Consider the following 21,969-nt stretch of genomic DNA (forward strand, 5'->3'; position numbering starts at 1 on the left):
TCATTTAATTCTAGTTTTGTTTTGCGTATTTTGTTCAATATTTATTGATCTTGGTGGGACACATAGGCTATTGACTATTTCCTCCTTAGCAGCAACTGCGAACATAGACCCGGCTACAACGGTAAGTTGGTGTCTGCTCTAAGCATGTCACATTTGACTGGTCTGGATATGGCCCGTGCCATAGGGCAACTTCAAGCTGGTGTTTCAAAGCTGTTATCATGACTAATCACGCTCTTAAGAGTTTCAGAAATGTGTGTCTGAAATTCAAACGTCAACATTTTTTTAGTATGATGTACCTATGGTATTTGAAAATCTTGTTCTTTTCAATTTTATTTATATAGTTCCAAATCACAACAGTAGTCTCCTCAAGGCAATTAATCCTGTGGCAGATGACCTTCTGCCTGATAGACTGCAAAGACCCAAACAGAACCACTTTGATTTAAACATGACTGAACTCAGGACAAATAGATTCAAACAAAACAATAGCCATAAAAAATATGTAAAAATAAATCAGTTTCCCTTATTTCTCACTTCCAGTAAGAGGAATTGTTACATGTTGTCAAACAATGTTGCCAGATTTAACTGATTGCAATTAATTAACATAGGTGGACGGATATCAGCTGAATAGCTAAAATGGTATTAAGTCACAACACTTGCTGGCTGTTCACTCATGTATGGCAGACTTAGAGGTCTGCTACAAGACCTGATGAAAGCATCATGTTGACAAACACTGGTACAAAAGAGAACAGAAATAATCTTACAAGATTATTTTTGAGTCTGTAAAGACTCAATTCCTCTTGTAAAGACTATTTACAAGAGGAATTGAGTTTAAGTTCTACTCATTGTTGCAACTCTAAAGGACTGCTCCAATCCAACTGTACATTTTTAAACAAATAAAATATTTTCTTTTTATGTCACTGCCTTATTTGTAATGGAGTATTATCTTATTGTATTATTAAGAATTTTACATTCCTGTCTGCCAGCTGATGTAAGAGTTTGCTGCTGAACCATAAGCTGAGTAATCACAACCAATAACTGCATTACGTATGACATGAACCCCAATTTATTTACATGACATCAGTAATCAGTAATGAGAACTACTAATAATGACAGAAACCTAAGTTTGACCCTGGTCCCATACACCAGGGGGCGATAGAGACGTTTTGGCTTCATTTTGGGAGAAAAGCCGGAGGTTTTCTACAATCACTGTTTGTCTGTAACTGTTCCCAGTTACAGACAAACATTTTTATCTTTGAGAAAGCTCCAATAGCTGTTTATGACAACTACTGGACAAACATAAACGTATACTTACAGCAAACCTATGGTGAATCCATGTGATCTATCCATCTGAACCTGCCTTGCATCTGCACAACCACCACTACTAGTCTGATGTGACACTTGAGTAACATGCCACCTGGTGGTACCTACTGAGAATGAGATAATGAGCCCTTAGTTGCAGGCAAATCTTTCCACAGGAATGCACATTGTCGCATGGAGCAGCTAGGGGAGAAGTCCAGCAAAAGTCACATGCAAAAAAAACCCCAGCCAATTGAAAAGCTGTGTGTTTTTTCAGTGATTCGAGCCAGACTTTAAGACTTTTCAACCACTGATACCACTGAAGTGCTTACTCATAGGGGGTCACATGATGTTTTTTTTTCTGTGTCTTATTGTAGGCTCTACCTTACAATATAAAAGGCCTTGAGGTGACTGTTGTTGGTATTTGGCACTGTATAAATAAAACTGAATTGAATTGATATCTCTTGCACTTACAGATTTATTTACACATTTTACATCTTATTACACACAGACTGGAATACTTGAATTTGATTAAACACAGACAAATTAGAATACGCACACAAATCTCATCTTTTACACACACACAAATTGAAACACGCGCACAAAGAATTCTGTATGCACACAAAAACGTAGACATGTAAATACACACATGTGGATTGAGATACACAGCAAGACTGCCTGAAATGCTCGGGATAAAAGAAGACTGTAGATTTTTTAAAGATTTGTATGATATTCATAATGAATTCAAATAAAATACACTGGCATTTTTTATATTTTTCCTCATTGATAATATATTTGTGTTTATGATAATTTTTATTATTGGTTGTCAGTTACACAAAATCTGTTTCTGGTAATACAGCATTTTACTGTGATAAAAAAAAAATCAAATATGAATTCCTGTATACTTAGAAATTCATATTTAACTATTACATTTGCCCCCAGCAACCTTGCTCTATAGGAATAAAACCATTAGAAAGTTTTGTCAAGTCTCCTCAAGTTGTGTTTATTGACAAAGCAAATTGTTGGCACTCTGTATTTATAACCTTCAACAATCTCTCTCTGAGAGCGACTGCAGTCAGTCGAAGTCAGACCCCAACTGTTTGCAGAAAGGTTTCCTCCTGTAACGTGAACTGTCACAGTCAGTCGCAGGACTATTTGCAAAAGTGGAGTGTGCAATACACATAAGCTCTGGACATTGATTCACCACAAGTTGCAGAATGGCCGTAATGTGTAAAAAGTCAATATAAGCGATGGATTTCTGTGTGTGCTAAGCCCTAGCCATGAAATTGAATCAAAATCTTATGTTCCCGCTGGTTCAGTAAAGGTTGAGCAAGCTTTCATACTGATATGATGTCACCCGTTATGTCCTGTCCACCATGTTTCATCTGTGTCCATCCTGTTACCTGTGTGGTTTTTACCCCCCCAAAATAACTAATTAAAACATGTACATGAAAATAATACATTGGGGAAAAAATAAAATAATTAAAACATTTCCAAAAAAAGTTTCATTAAAATGTCTTTTTAATCTAAAAGATATGAAGTGAAATAACATCTTGTTTCAAAATAATCATATGTGCTCATAAAGAGGGTGTTAATATTAACAACCTCTAAAAAACACATTTGCATATCAAAGTCTGGGACATTTCAGCTCTGACAAAATGTAAATATGAAAATGAATGTACATTCATAACACTCAGTAACAGAGACTGCCCCATAACATGGGGGCCATTTGGCCTCTGTAAACTCCGTAAAACAGTTACTGCAACTATGAAAAAGTTCCTGTGGTCCAAAAGCATCTTATAAGACACGGGAATACCGGGATCCTTCAAAGCAGCTTGGCTCAAAGGATGTTACACATGACATCATAGATCTATACACTGCATGCACAATTATTATGCAAGAGAGTAGTTTGGCCATATCATAATTTTTATGCATAATTTTCAACTTCAAGCTGTATAGACTTGAGTGCTTATTGGATTTAAGCATATCAGGTGATGTGTATTTGCGTAATGAGTGAGGCTGTGGCCTAAGGAGATCAACACTCTATATAAAGGTGTGCATAACTTTTAGGCAGCTTCTCTTCCTCAGGTAAAATGGACCAAAAAAGAGATTTAAAGGACTCTGAAAAGTCAAAAATTGTCAAGTCTTTCAGAGGGATGCAGCACTCTTGAAATTGCTAAGATATTGGGGCGTGACCACAGAACCATCAAACGTTTTGTTGCAAATAGCAAACAGGGACATGTATTGAGAACCCCCCCCCCGCAAATTAACTGCCAAAGATTTGAGAAGAATCAAACATGAAGCTACCAGGAACCCATTATCCTCCAGTGCTGCCATATTCCAGAACTGCAACCTACCCAGAGTGTCCGGAAGTACAAGGTGTTCAGTGCTTACAGACATGGCCAAGGTAAGGAAGGCCGAAACCCGACCACCAATGAACAAAATACACAAGTTGAAACATCAAGACTGGGCCAAGAAATATCTGAAGACAGATTTTTCAAAAGGTTTTATGGACTGATGAGATGAGAGTGACTCTTGATGGACCAGATGGATGGGCCTGTGGCTGGATCAGTAACGGACACAGCTCCAGTACCCCACCTCCACGCCAGCAAGGTGGAGGTGGGGTACTGGAATGGGCTGTTATTATTAAATTATTAAAAACCTACTGCCAGTTTTTAGAAGACACTTTTTTTCAAGCAGTGGTACAGGAAAAAGTCTGCATCTTTCAAGAAGATCATGATTTTTATGTAGGACAATGCTCCATGGCATGCATCGAAATACTCCACTGCATGGCTAGCCAGTAAAAGCCTTAAAGATGAAAAAATAATGACATGGCCCCCTTCCTCACCTGACCTAACCCCAATGAGAACCTGTGGGCCCTGTACACCGCTGCTGCACAAAAAGTTGATCGTCAACAGATCAAGACATTGACAGACTCCATGAATCGAAGGCTTGTGACAGTTATTGAAAAGAAGGGTGGCTATATTGGTCCCTGATTTTTTTTTTTGGACATGTCAGAAATGTATATCTGTAAATTCTGAGTTGTTTCATTATTCTCACTTTAACAGACAAAAATAAACAGGTGAAATGTTCGTTTTTTCATTTAGTTGCATAATAATTCTGCACACTAATAGTTGCCTAATAATTGTGCTTATATATATTCTCTTATGAAAGACAAAACCTCACTTTTACTTTCTTAAACATGCAGGTTTAGGTTCATGAACATTTTGGATTGACCGAGAGCACTGGAGTTGTTCAATAATAAAATTAATCCTCAAAAATACAACTTGCCTAATAATTGTGCACACAGTGTAGTTCATTAACAAAGAATATCAACTTATAATTCAGCTGGACTTTAAATGCTTTAATTCCAAATTAACAACTTTCACTTTAACATTATCTTGATCTACCTTATGTAGTTAGCAGAGTCTTATTTTCTAAGATAACGGGCTTTCCTGCCAGTGATTGTTCTCTTCTTTCAAAAGGGGAGCGATTACAGTCAAAACAACAGTGATGTGGACTGCTTGGTGCAGCCCATCATTTTGTTCCAGCTGTGCTGCTAGTTCTGGCTCTTCATCAGGCTCAGTTTACTCTTCAGGCCCTGGCAGTAGGCTGATAGGCTGCTGTTGTCCTCCAGCAGATTGCTGCGCTCTTGGATGAGTCGAAACGAGGTCTGCTGCTCCATTTCATCCTGCTCCAGCTCGGTCGTTAGCTCCTTCCTACATAGAGAGTGGAATGACATGCATAAAGTAAGATCCACAAAAGTGTTTAGACAATGCAGTTTTTGTAATTTTGCTTCTGTGCACCAAAGTGGAAATTCTCTCTGCTGCTGCCTGCTGGTGAGAAATGAATGACCTCAGAATCTCACGTTCTTGCTTGTCTCGTTTAGAGAAACAGCAGCTCATTATTGTTCGATGTTGACTTAGGTTTTTTCACAGTGCGTTTTTAGAGGATGGATTTCTTACACAAATGCAAAGAATTCAGTGTGTATTTACATTACAAAAATGAACTGAATTTGTTGCATCTACACATAATAGACAACTTAGCAAAGAACCATTTTTAAATTGTATCTTCAGGCCCTTTGTTACAAGCAGCTTATTTTTAGCATGCTCTGAAAAATGCCAAAGACAACACTATGACAGGCATAAAGTAGTTATTTTCTAATAACATGTCATAATTCAGGGCGTAGTTCATCGTCATTCTAAGAAAATAAAAATAAACTGAACAGGAAGATGACATAGAATAAAAAATAAATAAATAGGCAGGCCAAAAACACCCCCTAGATGAATGATGAATAGTGTCTCAAAGTCACGTGCTTAAGAGGCCCTTCAGTTGATCCGTCTACTCTTTGCTGAAGCCTCATGAGAAATGGTCTCAGTAGAAGAGAAACCATTCTTAAGAAATGAAAATGAGGAGAAAAGGCTGAGGTATTCCAAATTATCCAAAAACTGGACTGACAAAATTAGTGGTAACAGGAGTGATGGAGTGATGAATCCAAATTTGAATTTTTTTTGTTCAAATCACTGTGAATACAGTGGAATTTAAGAGAGAGTTACAACAGGGAGTGTCTGTAGCCAACTGTAAAACATAATGGTTTGGCATTGCTTTTCAGCCAGTGTTTTGAGGATCATGTCAGATTTTAATCCACCATGCAATGCATTCTGAAAACTAACTGATTGGCAGCAGTTTCAATTTTCAGCATGACAATGACCCCAAACACACTGTCAGTGCAGTAAAAGCATACATGGATAGAACAACACACAATCTAACACTATCAGCCATGGATTGGCCTCCCCAGAGACCAGACCGCAGCATTATTTAAGCAGCGTGGGCTCATCTTAACATAGAAAGGAACAGGCAGCAAAGAAGAGTTTTAGAATGTGCATCTAATGAAAATTTACGTATTTTATTGGTTGAGCCCACATGCTAGGATTCACATTAATCATTTTAACACTTTTTACACCCGTGTAAAATCCATAGGAAATCTAACATTTTTAACTGAAGATGAAATTTTGGCACAAATTTTTCCATTTCCAGGTGCATGTGAATCTTATGACACATCTTAAGATGTACACAGTTCTGCTACAGTTAATATTGTGCATGTGACTTACTTTCTCCGAACAAGAAGAGCAATCTCTGACTGGACTTTGAGGTACTCCTGAGCCATCCTGATATGCTGCTCAAACACAGCCATGGACTCTTTGGAGTTTGGACAAGGAGCCAGAGGCTGGAAACACAGAGACACTCTGTGGTTAATGCAATATTCTACATATGCAGACTTCAGCATAACAGCTGGCTGAGAATACTACTATACTGCTCAAAAAAACAAATAAAGAAAGAAACAGTTTTTAATCAGAATACAGCATCAAGTCAGTTGAACTTTTGGGATATTGAACTTGTCAGTTAAGTAGCAGAGGGGGTTGTTACTCAGTATCAGCTGTTTTGGTGTTAATGGAGTTAATAACAGGTGCAGTAGAGAGGCAACAATGAGACAATCCTCAAAACAGGAATGGTTTTACAGGTTTCCCCTCCTCATTTTCTCTGACTGTCTTTTTTTCACTAGCTTTACATTTGGCTGGGGTCAGTGTCACTACTAGTGCATGAGGCAATAATCTGGATCCTACTAAGGTTTCACAGGTAGTCCAACTCCCCAAGTATGGCTATCAATACATGTAATTCACAGAAGGTTTGCTGGGTCTCCTAGCAGTCTCAAGAGCATGGAGAAGATTCCAGGAGAAAGGCAGTTACCCTAGGATAGTTAAATAGGGCCATAGCGTCCTCTAGTGGGTTCTATGCTCACTGCCCAGCACTGTGGAGCGTAATTAGCATTTGCCAAACAATACCAGAAATGGTAGGTCCTCCACTAGCATCCTGTGCATTTCACAGATAGGAGCAGGTTCAGCCTGACCACATCAGGCAGACGCAGACTTATTATCAAACCCTGTGCTGGTGCAGTAGGTCCTGGGTTCTTCCTGGTAGGGTTTTCGGAATATTTGGTGAAGACATTCGACCCCGTCCAGGGCTCTAGAGTGCGACCAATTTGGTCGCAAATGCGACCAAATTTTTCAATGGTGTGACAAAAAAAAAAATCCTTGGTCGCACCAGTGCGACCAGCTGTTCCAGTAAAAAGGAAAAAAAACGTCTCCACAACTCTAATAGTCTCCATGTGGTCAACAACTGACACACATCATGCCCCTATCGTGTGTCCCAATCAGAGATAGTCAGGGGCGGGACCTCTCTGACTGGCCGTGGTCCTGTAGTTGTCCCGTAGTCCTGTGTATACTTTTGAAAGTGCAGGTGGATAGAGGGAGATGAGTAGCTTGAATAAAGCAATATCAATTCATTAAATCCTGAATCAACTTTTAAATATGTATTTTGGCAGAAATGCCAGAATCTCAGGTTATACCTCTCAAAACTATTTCAACAACCACCAAACAGTAAGTGAGAGCAGGTAGACTACGCTGCACATTTGATAAACATTGTCATTAATTCCCTCTGACTTTTGCTGTTTTGCTTCCACCATGATAAAAATCAAACTTCATGCACAGCTCTCTCTCTCTGTGTGTGTACTTCAAGAACAGTTTCCCGTCTCAAATCTCTGTTTTTTGCATTATTCATTCGCTTATTACCCACCAGTCTACCGTTGTTTACAACGCTGTCGGCCGCTGTCTTTTTGTTTTTTTTTACTTAAATGTCCGCGGACAAGAAAGCCTCATTTCTACTGTTCAATACTGAAGAAATGTAAACTTTTTAAAATGATGCAATATTGCAGAATATTTTTAAGGTTATCTGCTATAAAAAGCCAGACCAGGAAAATCTGCTTCATGTTTTTTCTGTGTTTTATTCTCAGTTACTTTGACACAAAAGCATCTGCTGTGATGCTCACACCTCTGATGAAGTCTCACATGTATCAGTACTGATAAATGATCAGAATTGTAATATTTCTGACTGTCTGAGGCAAAATTGTATGGAATCGAATCGGGACCATGTGAATCGGAATCGAATGGATTATAGAAATCAGTGATGATACCCAGCCCTAGTGAGCAGCCTAGGCCCGACAGAAGTGGATGTAGCTGTGGGTAATAAGAAAAGATGAAAAGAACGATTGATAACTTTTTTGTTAAGGCCTGATCCATCTGAAATTCATAGCCAGTGCTCTGACACGGTGCCATCAATCTTTGAATGCTGAAAAAGCAGCAGTGTATCCAGAAAACACATTATATGCAGCGATAAATGCACTGCCCAAGTGTCCCCTCTCCCCACTGCCTTTCAGTGGCAGGCAGCAGCAAACAGGTCGTCAGAGGAGCCAAGATGATGATTAAGTTTAACATTTTCTACAATATTACCAAAGAGTGCCAAAGCACTATAAGCACAAGCAGTTTTTCAGTAACTTATCTTTTTTGTAGAAATGTGCTCCAAATAAAGAACTTTGTGTTGACAAGATTGTTAGTTAATCATTTACAAATGAATATTGTCTCTATGGACAGCAATTTCCCCCCAAAAAGTGCACACGTAAAACTGCGGTGTTAAGCGATGCGGTTAAAAAATCTGGGTGCGCCTAACTTTTATGCAGGTGCGCCTAAGAAAAAAAGTTAGGCACACTAGTGCAACCGCAGCAAAAAGTTAGTCTACAGCCCCTGCCATCTCTGAGGGTTACTCTGGGAGTATGGGGTATCACGCCTATTGATGCAGGTGCGGTGCTATATGCTATGATAAAGTGGGAAATAAAACCTTACAAAACCTTTTTTTTTTTTACTGTTAGATGGATTGGTGCAGCATCTGAAGTAACGTATGCATGCATGCTCAGTCATCAACGAAAGGAAATCCCCCAAAAAGTTGATTCTGTTCATCTGGACGTAGCGTTTTCAGTGGGAGAAACGATTAATCACTGATCCAAGTGACTTCTTCAGTCTCAGCTGACTGCAGGTTTCAACAACCTTAAAAACAGACCCTTGGACAATGACTGAAGCCAGCCCACTGAATGAACAATGGGCTGTTAGGTCAGCTCCTTGCTCATTAATATGCAAATTGTCATGACCACTGCCAGGACCACTGATTCACACATTCACAGAGAGTTGGGGAATGGCTGCAATCACAGCATTGTAAGATGGTGACAGGTGTACCCTAACCCGCCCCCCAATTCAGAGATGGTCAAACCAGCGTTCCTCCCTGTCCAGGATGTGCACATCCTCATCATTGAAAGAGTGTCCACTGGCCTGTAGGTGTAAATACACTGCGAAATCCTGGTCTGACGAGGAAGCTCTTCTGTGTTGTGCCATCCGCTTCGCCAGAGGTTGTTTGGTTTCCCCGATGTATAAATCCTGGCAATCCTCCTGGCACTTAACAGCGTACACTATATTACTCTGTTTGTGTCAGGGGACCCGATCCTTGCGATGGACTAATTTTTGCCGCAGCGTTTTTTGGGGTTTAAAAGCCACAGAGACTCAGTGTTTAGAGAAAATGCGTCTCAACTGTGTTTTCAGTTAGACAGCAGTTGTCCTCCTCTCCTGGATCGGCTGGAGCTTTCTTTAGGTACCTTCCCAGCTTTGACAAAAGTCCAGCTGGGATAACCACATTTACTCAGGGCCTTCTTGATATGATGTTCTTCTGCTTCCCTGGCCGCTGTGTCTGTGGGGATGGTGTTCGCTCTGTGTTGCAGCGTCATGATGACTAGGGCTGGGCCATATCATACCGTTCACGGTCATACCGGTATAATGTTGGGCAACGATAAGAAAATGAAATATCGCGATAGAATATGGGTAAAACGCGCATGCGCAGTGCCTTTGTTTACATAAGCACATGGCGAAAAAGGCATGGCGGCGACGGAGAATGAGAATGCCGAAAGCGGATTGTTGAATGAAACAGATGAACCAGAATTGGTTTGTAAAAATGCTGCAACTTCAGTGGTGTGGAACTGGTTTAGCTTTCGTCCGTCAGATACACAACAAAGCACAATTTTTGGTAGAGCATGCTAGCGGGCCGTCGTTATTGCCGTGGTTTTTGGAAAATACGGCACACTTAAAATCAATCCTTTGATTTTTCTGACAATCAACAGTGCACCTTATAAACCCGTGTACCTTATGGTAAATGGTAAATGGCCTGTATTTATATAGCGCTTTACTAGTCCCTAATGACCCCAAAGCGCTTTACATATCCAGTCATTCACCCATTCACACACTGGTGATGGCAAGCTACGTTGTAACCACAGCCACCCTGGGGCGCACTGACAGAGGCGAGGCTGCCGGACACTGGCGCCACCGGGCCCTCTGACCACCACCAGTAGGCAACGGGTGAAGTGTCTTGCCCAAGGACACAATGACCGAGACTGTCCAAGCCGGGGATCGAACCGGCAATCTTCCGATTGCAAGGCGAACTCCCAACTCTTGAGCCACGATCGCCCCATGTATGAATTCTGGTTGTGTTTACTGACCTCAAAACGATTTTATGTGGTACACGGCGCTCGAAAATCTGTCAAATGTTTTAGTACGACTTTGCTAAGCACGAAGCCGCACCGCTTGATGGATTGTTGGAGCATTACGGCTATCGTAGGCAGGCGCCTCGCAGAGTGATACGTACTGTGCTTCAACACAATATTACCGTATTGTGTGTGTATAACCTCTTTTTAAGTTCTGTGGATATTCTACATGGTTATGCTGAGGATATGTTGGCCAATTTCCACTGGAAATGCCTTTTGGTTAAACTGTCTGAGGACTTTGCACTGTTACATTTTTATATAACTTTAATGCACATAAAAAACAGCTGCTTGTTTAAGTGAAAATACATTGATGGCTTTTTTTTTGCACTAATAAAGTTGTGGAGTTGTAAAGTATTTTGTCTAGTGTCAATTATATTGTCAGTTATATCGTTATTGCAAATTTTCAAATGTATATCGTGATAAATATTTTTGGTCATATCGCCCTGCTCTAGTACAGACACCCAGTTTGTGCTCCAGGGGATAATGAGAGTCAAACCTTAAATAATGATCCGTATGCGTAGGTTTACGGTACACATCAACTTTTAAATGTCCCCCATTACTTATGGAAATCTCACAGTCTAACAAGGTTAACCTGACACTTTTCATATCCTCCCTTTGATGTCTTGGTCCACCAAGTTAATGTGATCCGTGCATTGTGGAACGTCCTGAGATTTAATTTTCACCCAGGTGTCATCCACAAACCTGAACCAATGACTTGGTGTTCCAGGGTAGAATTAAGACACAGTTCCAAAAGCAAACACACTTGGTCGATGTTGAGAGTGGTCCTGTTGCTGAGGTTGGGGTCATCCTCTAATCTCTTACAAACTACCTCCAACGCTTCATTGACTGGAACACAAGTGAAGAAAGATGTAACATTGCACGAGACCATTGTTTCATCTGCCTCCTTAATGGCATCTCTGACCTTCTCAATAAACTCCAAGGTGTTCTGGATGTGGTGTTCAGAGCTGCCTACCAACAGATTGAGAATCGAAGCCAGAAGCTTGGAGATGTTATAGGTGACTGAGTTGATCATACAGACAATTGGTCTTAAAGGTGCACCCTGTTTATGTATCTTCGGTAAACCATACAGACTTGGTGCGGATTCTCCTGGGTATAGCCTGTGGTATGAAGTCCGGTCAGTGGCACTGTCCTGTTCTAACTGCTTCAGGCAATCTACCACCCTCTTCCTGTAACCACTTCCTGGGTCTCGTTTCAGGGGCTCATGGTTAAGAAACAGTGTCAAAGTGAAGTTTTAGTGGTTGATTTATGATCCCATCCTCACTGTGGTCATAAGCACTGGGTAGTGACTGAAAGAATAAGACTGCAGATACAAATGGCAGAAATAAGTGGTGTTCAGGTGGTTCAGGTCTTTAACAAGGATGCCTCCATGCTAAGTCGGATTAGTGGCCAAAAATGGCTGCATGTCCAGAATTTCAAACATATTCACATTTTATTTATTTAAGCAAACATAAGAAATAGAAACATCTCATTTTAGTATTACATACATCTTAAACTTTAAAATATATATTTTGCTAAATTTAGCAGATTTTCTAAATTACTTATAATTTAGAGTTCTCACAATTACAAAACAATAACTAATACATGCATAAATACTAAATGTAAGTGTGTGGGTATATGTCTTCACCTAACAAAGTCAGAGAAAACTGTTATCCAATACTAGGGTGAACTACAGCTATGTTTTTGTGTTTTTAAGCACAATAAAAATACCATCTTACCTGCAGCTGATAATCCAGTTTCAGATAGCCATCTACTCCATTGGTAGCTAAAGACACACACACACACACACACACACACACACACACACACACACACACACACACACACACACACACTCTTTTCAAACACAAATCCAAACCACTGACAGTGAACCATAAAAGTCTAATGCTAGTGTGGTCAGACTAATGCATGAACTGAACCACATCTGTGACAGAACTAGAAAAAAAGTGTTATGAGGTGCTAAGATTTACCAAAGAAGACAGGCACGAAGTCTATCACTGGGCACTGATCTGGTATTACACAGATTAGGCATAATACTATGACCATCTGCCTAATATTGTGTTGGTTTGTCTGTGTAGGTTCTCTGTCATCCAGGTCGTGGTAGTCAAAAGAAGTTGGGCTGTATGGAGTGGCAGGGAGAGGTAGTACCTCTGACAAGGGGACATGTCACGCTCCTTGGAGCAGTTTGTCGTTGGAGTACTTCCTCCCTTGTTGGTACTCTCACCTGTGGCTCCTCGCAGCTATTTGAATTCAATAGCATGCAACAGTGGCCACACCCTGGCAACAGCTTCAAACGTCTGGTCGAACCAGGTGAGGGTAGTTAATGAGTCCGAAACCACTGTTGGGTCTGAAACCCTTAGTGAACCACTCACCTCCACACACACTCACACATACAGTAAAGTCCTGTGGAGATGGGTACATGATGAAGCAGCAAGTGTGGATACGCTGGGAGCTGTAGCCACAACCCTACCTACATGTCGGCGACCCAGGGTATTAGGTGACTCTCACTGGACCCAAGCAGCAGTGGAGTTGAGATGTCCCCTGGGTATCTGAGCAGCAGCAGGTGTCTGCATATCTTTGACAGTGGCTAGGTGCTGTCCCTTTGAAAGAGCCAAGAGTTTTAATTTCCACTTCTTCTATGTAAAGGTTGGCTACAACAGGTGACACTCGAGAACCAACATTTTTCACACCTTGGCTCGTGATGAAGCACATGATTAATAGTGCAACAACCCTTTTAAGGGGCAGCCCCCAGTAGGTTTAAATACCCTGACTCTGCACCATTTGGATGAAATCCTTGGACCTATTATCAAACCCAGTAGGTCCTGGGTTCTTCATGGTAGGTTTTTCTGAGTATTAGGTGAAGTCATTCGATCCCATCTCTGAGGGTTACTTTGGGAGTATGGGGTATCATGCCTATTGATGCAGGTCATTCAGCCTCTGTAGAGCTGTAGTGACAGCTTGATTCATAGCACCAGCAGTAAGTCAGACTAATTTCCAGTGGATGTTGGCTCTCTCCATTTCAATTCATAATCTTTATGGAAACAATTTATAGGTGCAGCCAAGAGGTGGCTGCACCATTTGGTTTTAGAACTGAAGAAGCCTGTTGGAGAGATAAAACATCTTCATGAAACTTTAACAAGTCCAGTTGCTTTCTTTCCAAGCTCCTTAGACATTGTGTTGGTTTCTCTTTTGCTGCCAAAACAGCCCTGACCCATCGAGGGATGTATTCTATCAGGCCCCATTCAATTCTGAAAGTAAGCCGTGGTATCGGGCATCAAAATGTTGGCAACAGATCCTTTAAGCCCTGTAAGCAGCAAAGTGGGGCCTCCAAACTCACTTAAGTTCTTACACTTTCCCCAGTTATCTTGCTTCTAATCAACTTTTTAGGATAAAATGTTCACTTGCTCTCTAATATATCCCACCCTCTAACAGGTGCTATAATGAAGAGAAAAATCAGTGTTTTTCACTTCACCTGTTGGTTGTCAGAATGCTATGCCTTAATCACGTCTCATACAATTTATAAACGCAGGTTACTAACCAAACAGCTAGTGTAACTTCACCCTCTCATCCAAATATAGTAATTCCTGCTTCTAAAAGTCTAACACAGCATGAGCTATTTTGATGTTTTAAAATGTAGAGGTCAAACCCAATGAGTTATACAACATTATGGCAAAACTTAAAAAACAATCGAAAAACTGTCTGTATACAGAGAAACAAATTAGTTTGCCACAGTCTTTAAATTAGGCAGATGTCTTATAAACCTTCCTTCAGGTCAACAGCAGTTACTATCTTCTAATATCACTGCGGTGTGTGCACGGTGGCACAGGCACAGTATTTACTCAAAGACATTTATTTTAAAGGTTAAATTGATTATTATTTTGCAGGAAAAAAATATATTGTGTAGTATGCTAATACACTGGACACTGCTTTGGGTGCTGCAGTATTGGCTCTTATGAGGGAATCTACCTGTGGAGCTCCATATCCTCAGTTCTGACTGGCTAGAGTTGATTGGAGAACTGCTCAAGTGGTTTGGGTTTTGGGAAGGTCCTGGTTGAGTGTCCACACCTGGGATCCTGGACAGACCAGGACGCAATGCAGGACTCTGGGATTTGAAAATCATAAAATAATTTCAAAAAATAAAATCATAAAACAGTTTCAAAGCAAAACACTGTGAAGAAGTGTGATCACTGTGTGATTAAGGTTCTATTACCTTTGAGGGCTTGAACTGAAGTGGAAATTTGGACTCGACACCTTTCAGGGTTTCCTCTCTGCCAACTGAGTTTATGTGTTCTGTGTCGTCATCACTCCGGCTACAGTTGATAGTGCAGTCAGCATACGAGTCTGAGTAGAAATAAAGGAATGATGTGAGATAATATTAATGATTTACCATGGAATGATTTCATTTGCATCTATTATAAAAAAGTTAGCAGTGACTGAAATAGCTGCTGAAGTGATCATGCATTAGTAGAAGCTGTACAGCTGATGGTTACCAGTGCTTGTGGCTGACGAAGAGCCACTTCTGCTGGCTGACGACTGATGAGGAAGATCCAGTGGTTCATCTGAACCTGGAAAGTACTGGAAGATGCACACACAGCACCCTGCATTTTTAAGGAACTCTTTCTAGGTCAGTGTTTCCCAACCTTTTGGAGCCACAGCACATATTTCACTTTAGAAAAAAATCACACGGCACACCACCAAACAAAAATGTAACAAAAAGCATTTTGATAATTTTTTCCTGCGCACCAGGCGTAACAGAATTGGCTCGGTTCGTCCCCAGTGTACCTTTTTCGCTTTCTTCCGACCACTACTTATGTTGGGCCTTCATCTGGGTCAGAGTTTTCTCCAGGACCAGGTCAGACTAACTACTTTTTCTTTTCAAATAATTATCTATTGCTATTATGTGCTGCCTCGTGTCACAGCATGACTATTATGTAATTTCTTCTTCATCTTCTTCTGTTTTACTGGCAATTGATAACCCATTAGAGCAGGTAGTTGTACTGACCTCTAATGGAAGAGAATGTAACTGTTCTGCCCGTTACTCATGCCACTCGCTCAGAGTACTAATCAGGTGGAACCAGATAATCCTCCACGGCACACCTGATCATTTCTCACGGTGCCGCGAAACAGTGGTTGGGAAACACTGTTCTAGGTTAATCTCATTTGTAGAACCTTTCAAAAGAGAATTTGAACATGCACACATCTAACAAACTAATTTTTTTTAATGGGTTTTAGGGCAATCAACTAATATTTTCGCCTTTGTGGTACTTATTTATCATTAATGCTCAATCCAGCTGAAAGTCCAAGGGAAACGGCTTTTTTCTTGATTTTTTCTTGACTATGAATTATATTTTATAAAGTATTCTGCGTGCCTTATTTCACTTTATTATGAAATACAACTAAATATTATTCAGAAAATTTCACCGGTTGTCTTTTGTAATATGATTTTTTTTTTTATCATTTTATGTGTGCTGAAATATGGGACATTACAGGAGGGGTTTAATTTTTTAATGTCAACTAGTCAATACTGATTTGACATGTGTCCCAAATTACAGATTCATTTTTATGGTACAAAACAAAACAAAACAGAAAAAAGTGAAAATTTCAGGCTTTAATCTTTAATAGCTTTTTTGATCATTCTGTTTTAAACATTGCTCCAGATTTCAGTGTCAGAAAAAATTCAAATCAGTGAGGGTTAAGCAGGAGATTCATGATGATTTGAGATGGAGTGAACCACATCATAAAAAGAAGAAGATGAACCTAAATTTGACTAAATTTCAGGGAAAAAAATGCTATATTTCATTTCTTTACTGTACACTCAAACTGAAATAAAAATGATAATTTGCGGTTCCGTGTAGTGGCACTATACCTTCATTAGATGATTCATAGTGTTTTTGACCTCATTCATTGACGGCCTCTGGCTGGGTTCTTTGTCCCAGCAGCGTGTCATCAGAGTCTCTATGGGTTCTGGAAGGTCTTTGATCAGAGGAGGTCGAGTACCTGTCGTAGTAACCAGTCAGCCAGAAGAGAACAATGGTTTCCATCATCACCACTATGAACAAAACTTCTTTTTATGTCAAGACAAAAGGCCTCATTCGGTGTGTACACACAAATCTCTCGTAAATCATGCGACAAACATTTCACTCACATATTTAATTAAGCATTATTTTTGTGAAGTTGTTTGTACTCTACAAATAAATTTAGAAGTTTCTCAGACCAGACTGTGAACACGAATAGATGATGAAAATTATGATGGTGAAAAAATTACTGGAAGACTACAGTTACAGAGAGATTTCTGGATGAATGAAAACAACAAAAAATGGTAAAGCAATATCAGAATGTTAGTTGCCTTTTTTTGCATACTCGTTTGCACCAAGTGCTCCGATTACCACTGGGATCACTGTTACCTTCAACCTCCACATCTTTCCGATCTCTTCTCTGAGCTATTTGGTTCTTCTCCAGGTTCTTGTGTTCCTTCTTCCTGATGTTGCCGTCATTTGGTATCGCTATGTCTATCATTACGGTTGTTCTTCTCTGCTTGTCCACCACTACTATGTCCAGTTGGTTAGCCATAACCAGTTTGTCCGTCTGTATCTGGAAGTCCCACAGGACTTTATACCACGGTCATTCTCGACATCTCCCATTTTGACCTCAGGACTTCCAGGTCATACTCAGCAAAGATGTTCCTGTATACTATGTCAGCCACTTGGTTATGGTGCTCCATGTATGCCCTACCTGCTAACATCTTGCACCCTGCTGTTATGTGCTGGATTGTCTCAGGGGCATCTTTACACAGCCTGCACCTGGGGTCTTGCCTGGTGTGATGGACCCCAGCCTCTATGGATCTTGTGCTCAGAGCTTGTTTCTGTGCTGCCATGGTTAGTAACTCTGTGCTGTCTTTCAGTCCAGCTTTGTCCAGCCACTGGTAGGATTTCTGGATGTCGGCCACCTCCTCTATCCGCCGGTGGTACATACCATGCAGGGGCTTGTCCTTCCATGATGGTTCCTCCTCTTCCTTCTCTTTCTTGGGTTTCTGCTGCCTAAGGTATTCACTGAGCACATGGTCATTTGTGGCCTTCTTCCTGATGTACTCATGAATGTTCAATGTCTCATTCTGGATAGTGAGTCTGACACTCACTAGTCCCTGGCCTTCTTCCTTCCTCTTAGCATACAGTCTCAGGATGCTGCACTTGGGCTGAAACCCTCCATGCAAGGTCAGGAGTTTCCTGGTCTTGATATCAGTGGCTTCCATCTCCTCCTTTGGCCAGCTTATTATCCCAGCAGGGTACCTGATCACTGGCAGGGCGTAGGTGTTGATAGCCCAGATCTTGTTCCTCCCATTCAGCTGACTACTCAGAACTTGCCTTACTCTCTGGTGGTTGCAGGTACTTGGTGGTTGGAGCTTTCCTAGTGGCCTCTTAGTGGTTCCCATTTGTCTGTGGTACTCATAGCTGTTCTCAGTGTCTGCAATGTTGCCTTCCAGTAGTGTGATCCTCTCCGTTTTGACTACCTTCCCTCTCTTTATTACCATCCGATGACATTTCTCCAGTCTGGGTGACATTCCGATGTTGTTGCTCTAGATCCTTGGAGTGTGGATCAGTGAATCGATGTCTCATTCACTCTTGGCATACAGCTTGACGTCATCCATGTGGAGGAGGTGGCTTACGATTGCTCCATTCTGCAGTCGGTATCCATAGCCAGTCTTGTCAATGATCTCATTCAGGGGGTTCAGGCCTATGCAGAACAGCAGAGTGTCTCCTTGGCAGATCCCGCACCTGATGGTGACTTGTGCTATAGGCTTGAAGTTGGCGTCCCATTAAGTTCCAGATGGAGGCTCTAAGGGTCCTGTTGATATTGTACAATTCTATTTTTTTTTCTAATTCAAGTGTTTATTAAAGTCATACGAAGAACAAAAATGATAAACACAGTGTTTGATGGTGTCTTTTGTCCTTAGACTCATATATACAGTAGTCTAAATGACCGCCATCACATAAAAAAAACCCCCCCAAAAACATTTTCTACACATAAGCATAGATTGACATATAAGGGTGAAATAAAACAACAACAACAACAAAAACCAACAACAGAGAAACAAAAACAAACAAACAAACAAACAAACAAAAGAAACACATAAAACAAAGAAACATACGCATGAACAGGTATAATATGTAACTATATACATCCAGAGAGGCAGCAGCTATAAAACCAACACTTTCGGTAGCAGATGGTGACATACCATTAGTACATGTTATTATCAAAAACAAAGTAAGCAAGCAAGAAAAGTGCCTGGTCATTCCTTCAATGATGAGTATCAGCAATATCTGGCCTTATAGGACTCATATAGCGGAACCATTTTCCCCAGTGTTTTACGAATTTCTCATACTCAAGATTCACTAAAAAAGTTATCTTTTCCATGTTGTAAATTTCAAAAGTTACATCAATCCAGCTGTTTAATGTTGGTGGATCCTGTGTCAACCATTTTTTGGTCAGTGCCTTTTTACTTGCAGCCAGCAGCACACCAAATAAGTATTTATCTATACCCTTTATGTCTGGGGATATGTACCCCAAAAATACAGATTTGAAGTCATAGGGTAAATTTGTACCAAATATGTTTTGTAGCGCTTTATGGACTTCTCTCCAATAGTTCTTGATATTCTTACAATCCCAAAATATATGATAGTGATGTGCTGTTTCGGTGCCACAGTTCCTCCAACATTCACAACTTCCTTCATCATAGTGTGCCTTTATAGCTGGGGTAATGAAAAAACGAGTAAAACTTTTCCAACAGAATTCCTTCCATACATGTGATTTTGTACTTTTCCAATGAAAGGAACAAATGTTCTGCCATTCCTCTTCTGTAATTACCTGACCTCCTTCTTTCTCCCATCTTTCTTTTATATACTTTGTTGAATAATTGCTGAGTTCATGGAGACTGTTGTATATTTGTGAGATTACACCTTTCTTAATTTCTGACTTATAAGCATTTACAAAGAGTTGAGTAAGTGGCCTCACGGTAGTAGATGCTTGGTTTTTGATGCTTCGGGTGTAGAAGTTTCTTAATTGCAGGTATCTATAGTGGTCTTGGTTTTCTAAATGGAACCTTTGCTTTAGGAGTTTGGAAACTCATGATTTCATCCTTCTTTACTATACCACACATCGATGTAATTCCTTTATCTATCCAGTTTTTAAAACTAGGGTCCATTTGATTTGGTGTAAATTCCGAATCGTATGCACACCATTTTAATATTTTTATTTCCTTCTCCAGCTTATTTTCCTTTACCACCATTTTCCAGACCCCTAGTGTGGCCTTACCACGGGATTTCTTATTTTGGAAATGTAGTTCTGTAGATTTTTATCCGCTAGAACTGCCTGTATATGCATATTGGATATTGTTTTGCTTTCAATTTCCTTCCATGCTGCTTTATATGAGGGATCACACCAATGCAACACGGCCCTAATCATTGCTGAGGTATAGTATTTTTTTAAGCATGGGAGGCCCCAGCCGCCTTTCACTTTAGGCAGTTGCAATGTTTTGTATCTTATTCTGGGTCGTCTCCCTTGCCATATAAACCTAGAAATTGTTTTGTCCCATTCAGTAAAGTCTTTTTGATTAATCTGGAGTGGGAGAGTCTGAAACAGATATAGAAATCTTGGTAATACATTAATTTTGATGGTTTCTATTCTAGAGCTTATGCTCAGACAGGGGATATGATTCCATTTTGTAAGATCCTCTTTGACCCTTTGATATACATGGTTATAGTTTTTGTCAAATAATCTACTTATATCTTTAGTAAGTGTTACCCCCATATATTTAATTGAGTCTGTGGTCCATTTCAATGGGTATGTTTGTTTGAGCTTTTCGGATGGACTATAATTGTAGGGGAGAGCTTCAGTTTTATTTAGATTCAGTTTGTATCCTGTCATTGGGCCCATGTTTTTAAGACAATTCATTGCCTCCGGCAAGGCCTCCTCAGGTGTTTTTAGGAATAAGAGTACATCATCGGCATAGCATGCTATTTTATGTTCCACATCATTTATTGTAATACCTACAATTTTTCTGTTTTGCCTAATATGTTGGGCAAATGGTTCCTGAAAAATAGCAAAGAGAAGAGGAGACCAGGCACAGCCTTGTCTCATACCCCTCTCCAATGTTAAAGATTGAGTTAGGTGGCCATTGATCCTAAGCGTTGCAGATGGATTATCATATAGTGCCCTTATATTATTTATTATTAGTTCATCAAAACCAAATTTATGCAAAACTCTATATAGGTATTGCCAGCAAACAGAGTCAAATGCCTTTTCAGCGTCAAGACTGATAAGCCTGCTCTGTATGTTGTTGTATATGGTTCATTATATGTAAAGTGCGTCTTGTGTTATCCTGGGTTTGACGTTTATGTATAAAACCAGCCTGATCATTATGTATGAGGTTAGGGAGTATTTTTTCCATTCGTTTGGCCATTATGGATGTATAGATACAGTAATCTACGTTAAGTACAGAAATTGGCCTGTATGACCCACATTCGTTCTTGTCCTTGGCCTCCTTTGGTATGAGAGATATAATTGCTTCTTTCCAGGTGGGTGGGATTTGTGCCTTTTCAAGTGCCCAATTGCATGTTTTTCTCAGTATAGGAATGAGATCCTCTTTAAATGCTTTGTAAAATTGGTGAACCAGTCACTTCCTGGTGATTTGTTAGCTTTCAAATTTCTTATGGCATTTTCCAGTTCCTTTACTGTTATTTCAGAAACTAGTTTTTTTTTATTTTGGGTGTCACTCATGGTAGGTAAATTGAGCGCTTCAAGAAATGTGTCTATTTGATCATCTCCGACATCCATAGTTTTAGAAAAGAGTTGTTTATAGAAAGTTACAAAAATTGATTGAATCTTGTCCTGCTTGCTTTCAAGTGTGTTTTTCTGAGGGTCTCTTATTTTGTATATTGTATTGTCTGCTTGGCGTTTCTTAAGTTTCCATGCCAGCAGTTTTGTGAATTTAGGGCCATTTTCGTAATATCTTTGTCTAGAGAATAGCATCTTCTTTTTGATTTCCCGAGTGTACATTAAATTAATTTCGTTTCTTAATTTTTTAATTCGTTCTAATGTAGCTGGATTTCGGTGTTGTGCATGGCTGTTTTCTAACTGTTTCAGTTGTTTTTGAGAATCCTGTAGTTTTTCCTGGTAAAGTTTCT

General features: G+C 40.1%; 1 protein-coding gene across 1 annotated transcript in view; it reads right to left on the minus strand.

Annotated features, from left to right (window-relative positions):
• Window positions 1-1,750: 1,750 nt before the first annotated feature.
• Window positions 1,751-21,969, minus strand: part of LOC116330303 (mitogen-activated protein kinase kinase kinase 7-like) — a 44,303-nt gene continuing 24,084 nt past the window's right edge. The window contains exons 8-14 of the mRNA XM_031752571.2: window positions 16,656-16,786; window positions 15,280-15,364; window positions 15,000-15,130; window positions 14,756-14,891; window positions 12,508-12,554; window positions 6,408-6,523; window positions 1,751-5,015 (exon numbers count right to left, since the gene is read on the minus strand). Coding sequence (XP_031608431.1) covers window positions 4,856-5,015; window positions 6,408-6,523; window positions 12,508-12,554; window positions 14,756-14,891; window positions 15,000-15,130; window positions 15,280-15,364; window positions 16,656-16,786 — 806 coding nt within the window. The 3' untranslated portion in view covers window positions 1,751-4,855. The remainder of the gene's footprint in view (window positions 5,016-6,407; window positions 6,524-12,507; window positions 12,555-14,755; window positions 14,892-14,999; window positions 15,131-15,279; window positions 15,365-16,655; window positions 16,787-21,969) is intronic.

This window comes from Oreochromis aureus, linkage group 19 (genome assembly GCF_013358895.1).
Source record: "Oreochromis aureus strain Israel breed Guangdong linkage group 19, ZZ_aureus, whole genome shotgun sequence".
Taxonomy (NCBI): domain Eukaryota; kingdom Metazoa; phylum Chordata; class Actinopteri; order Cichliformes; family Cichlidae; genus Oreochromis; species Oreochromis aureus.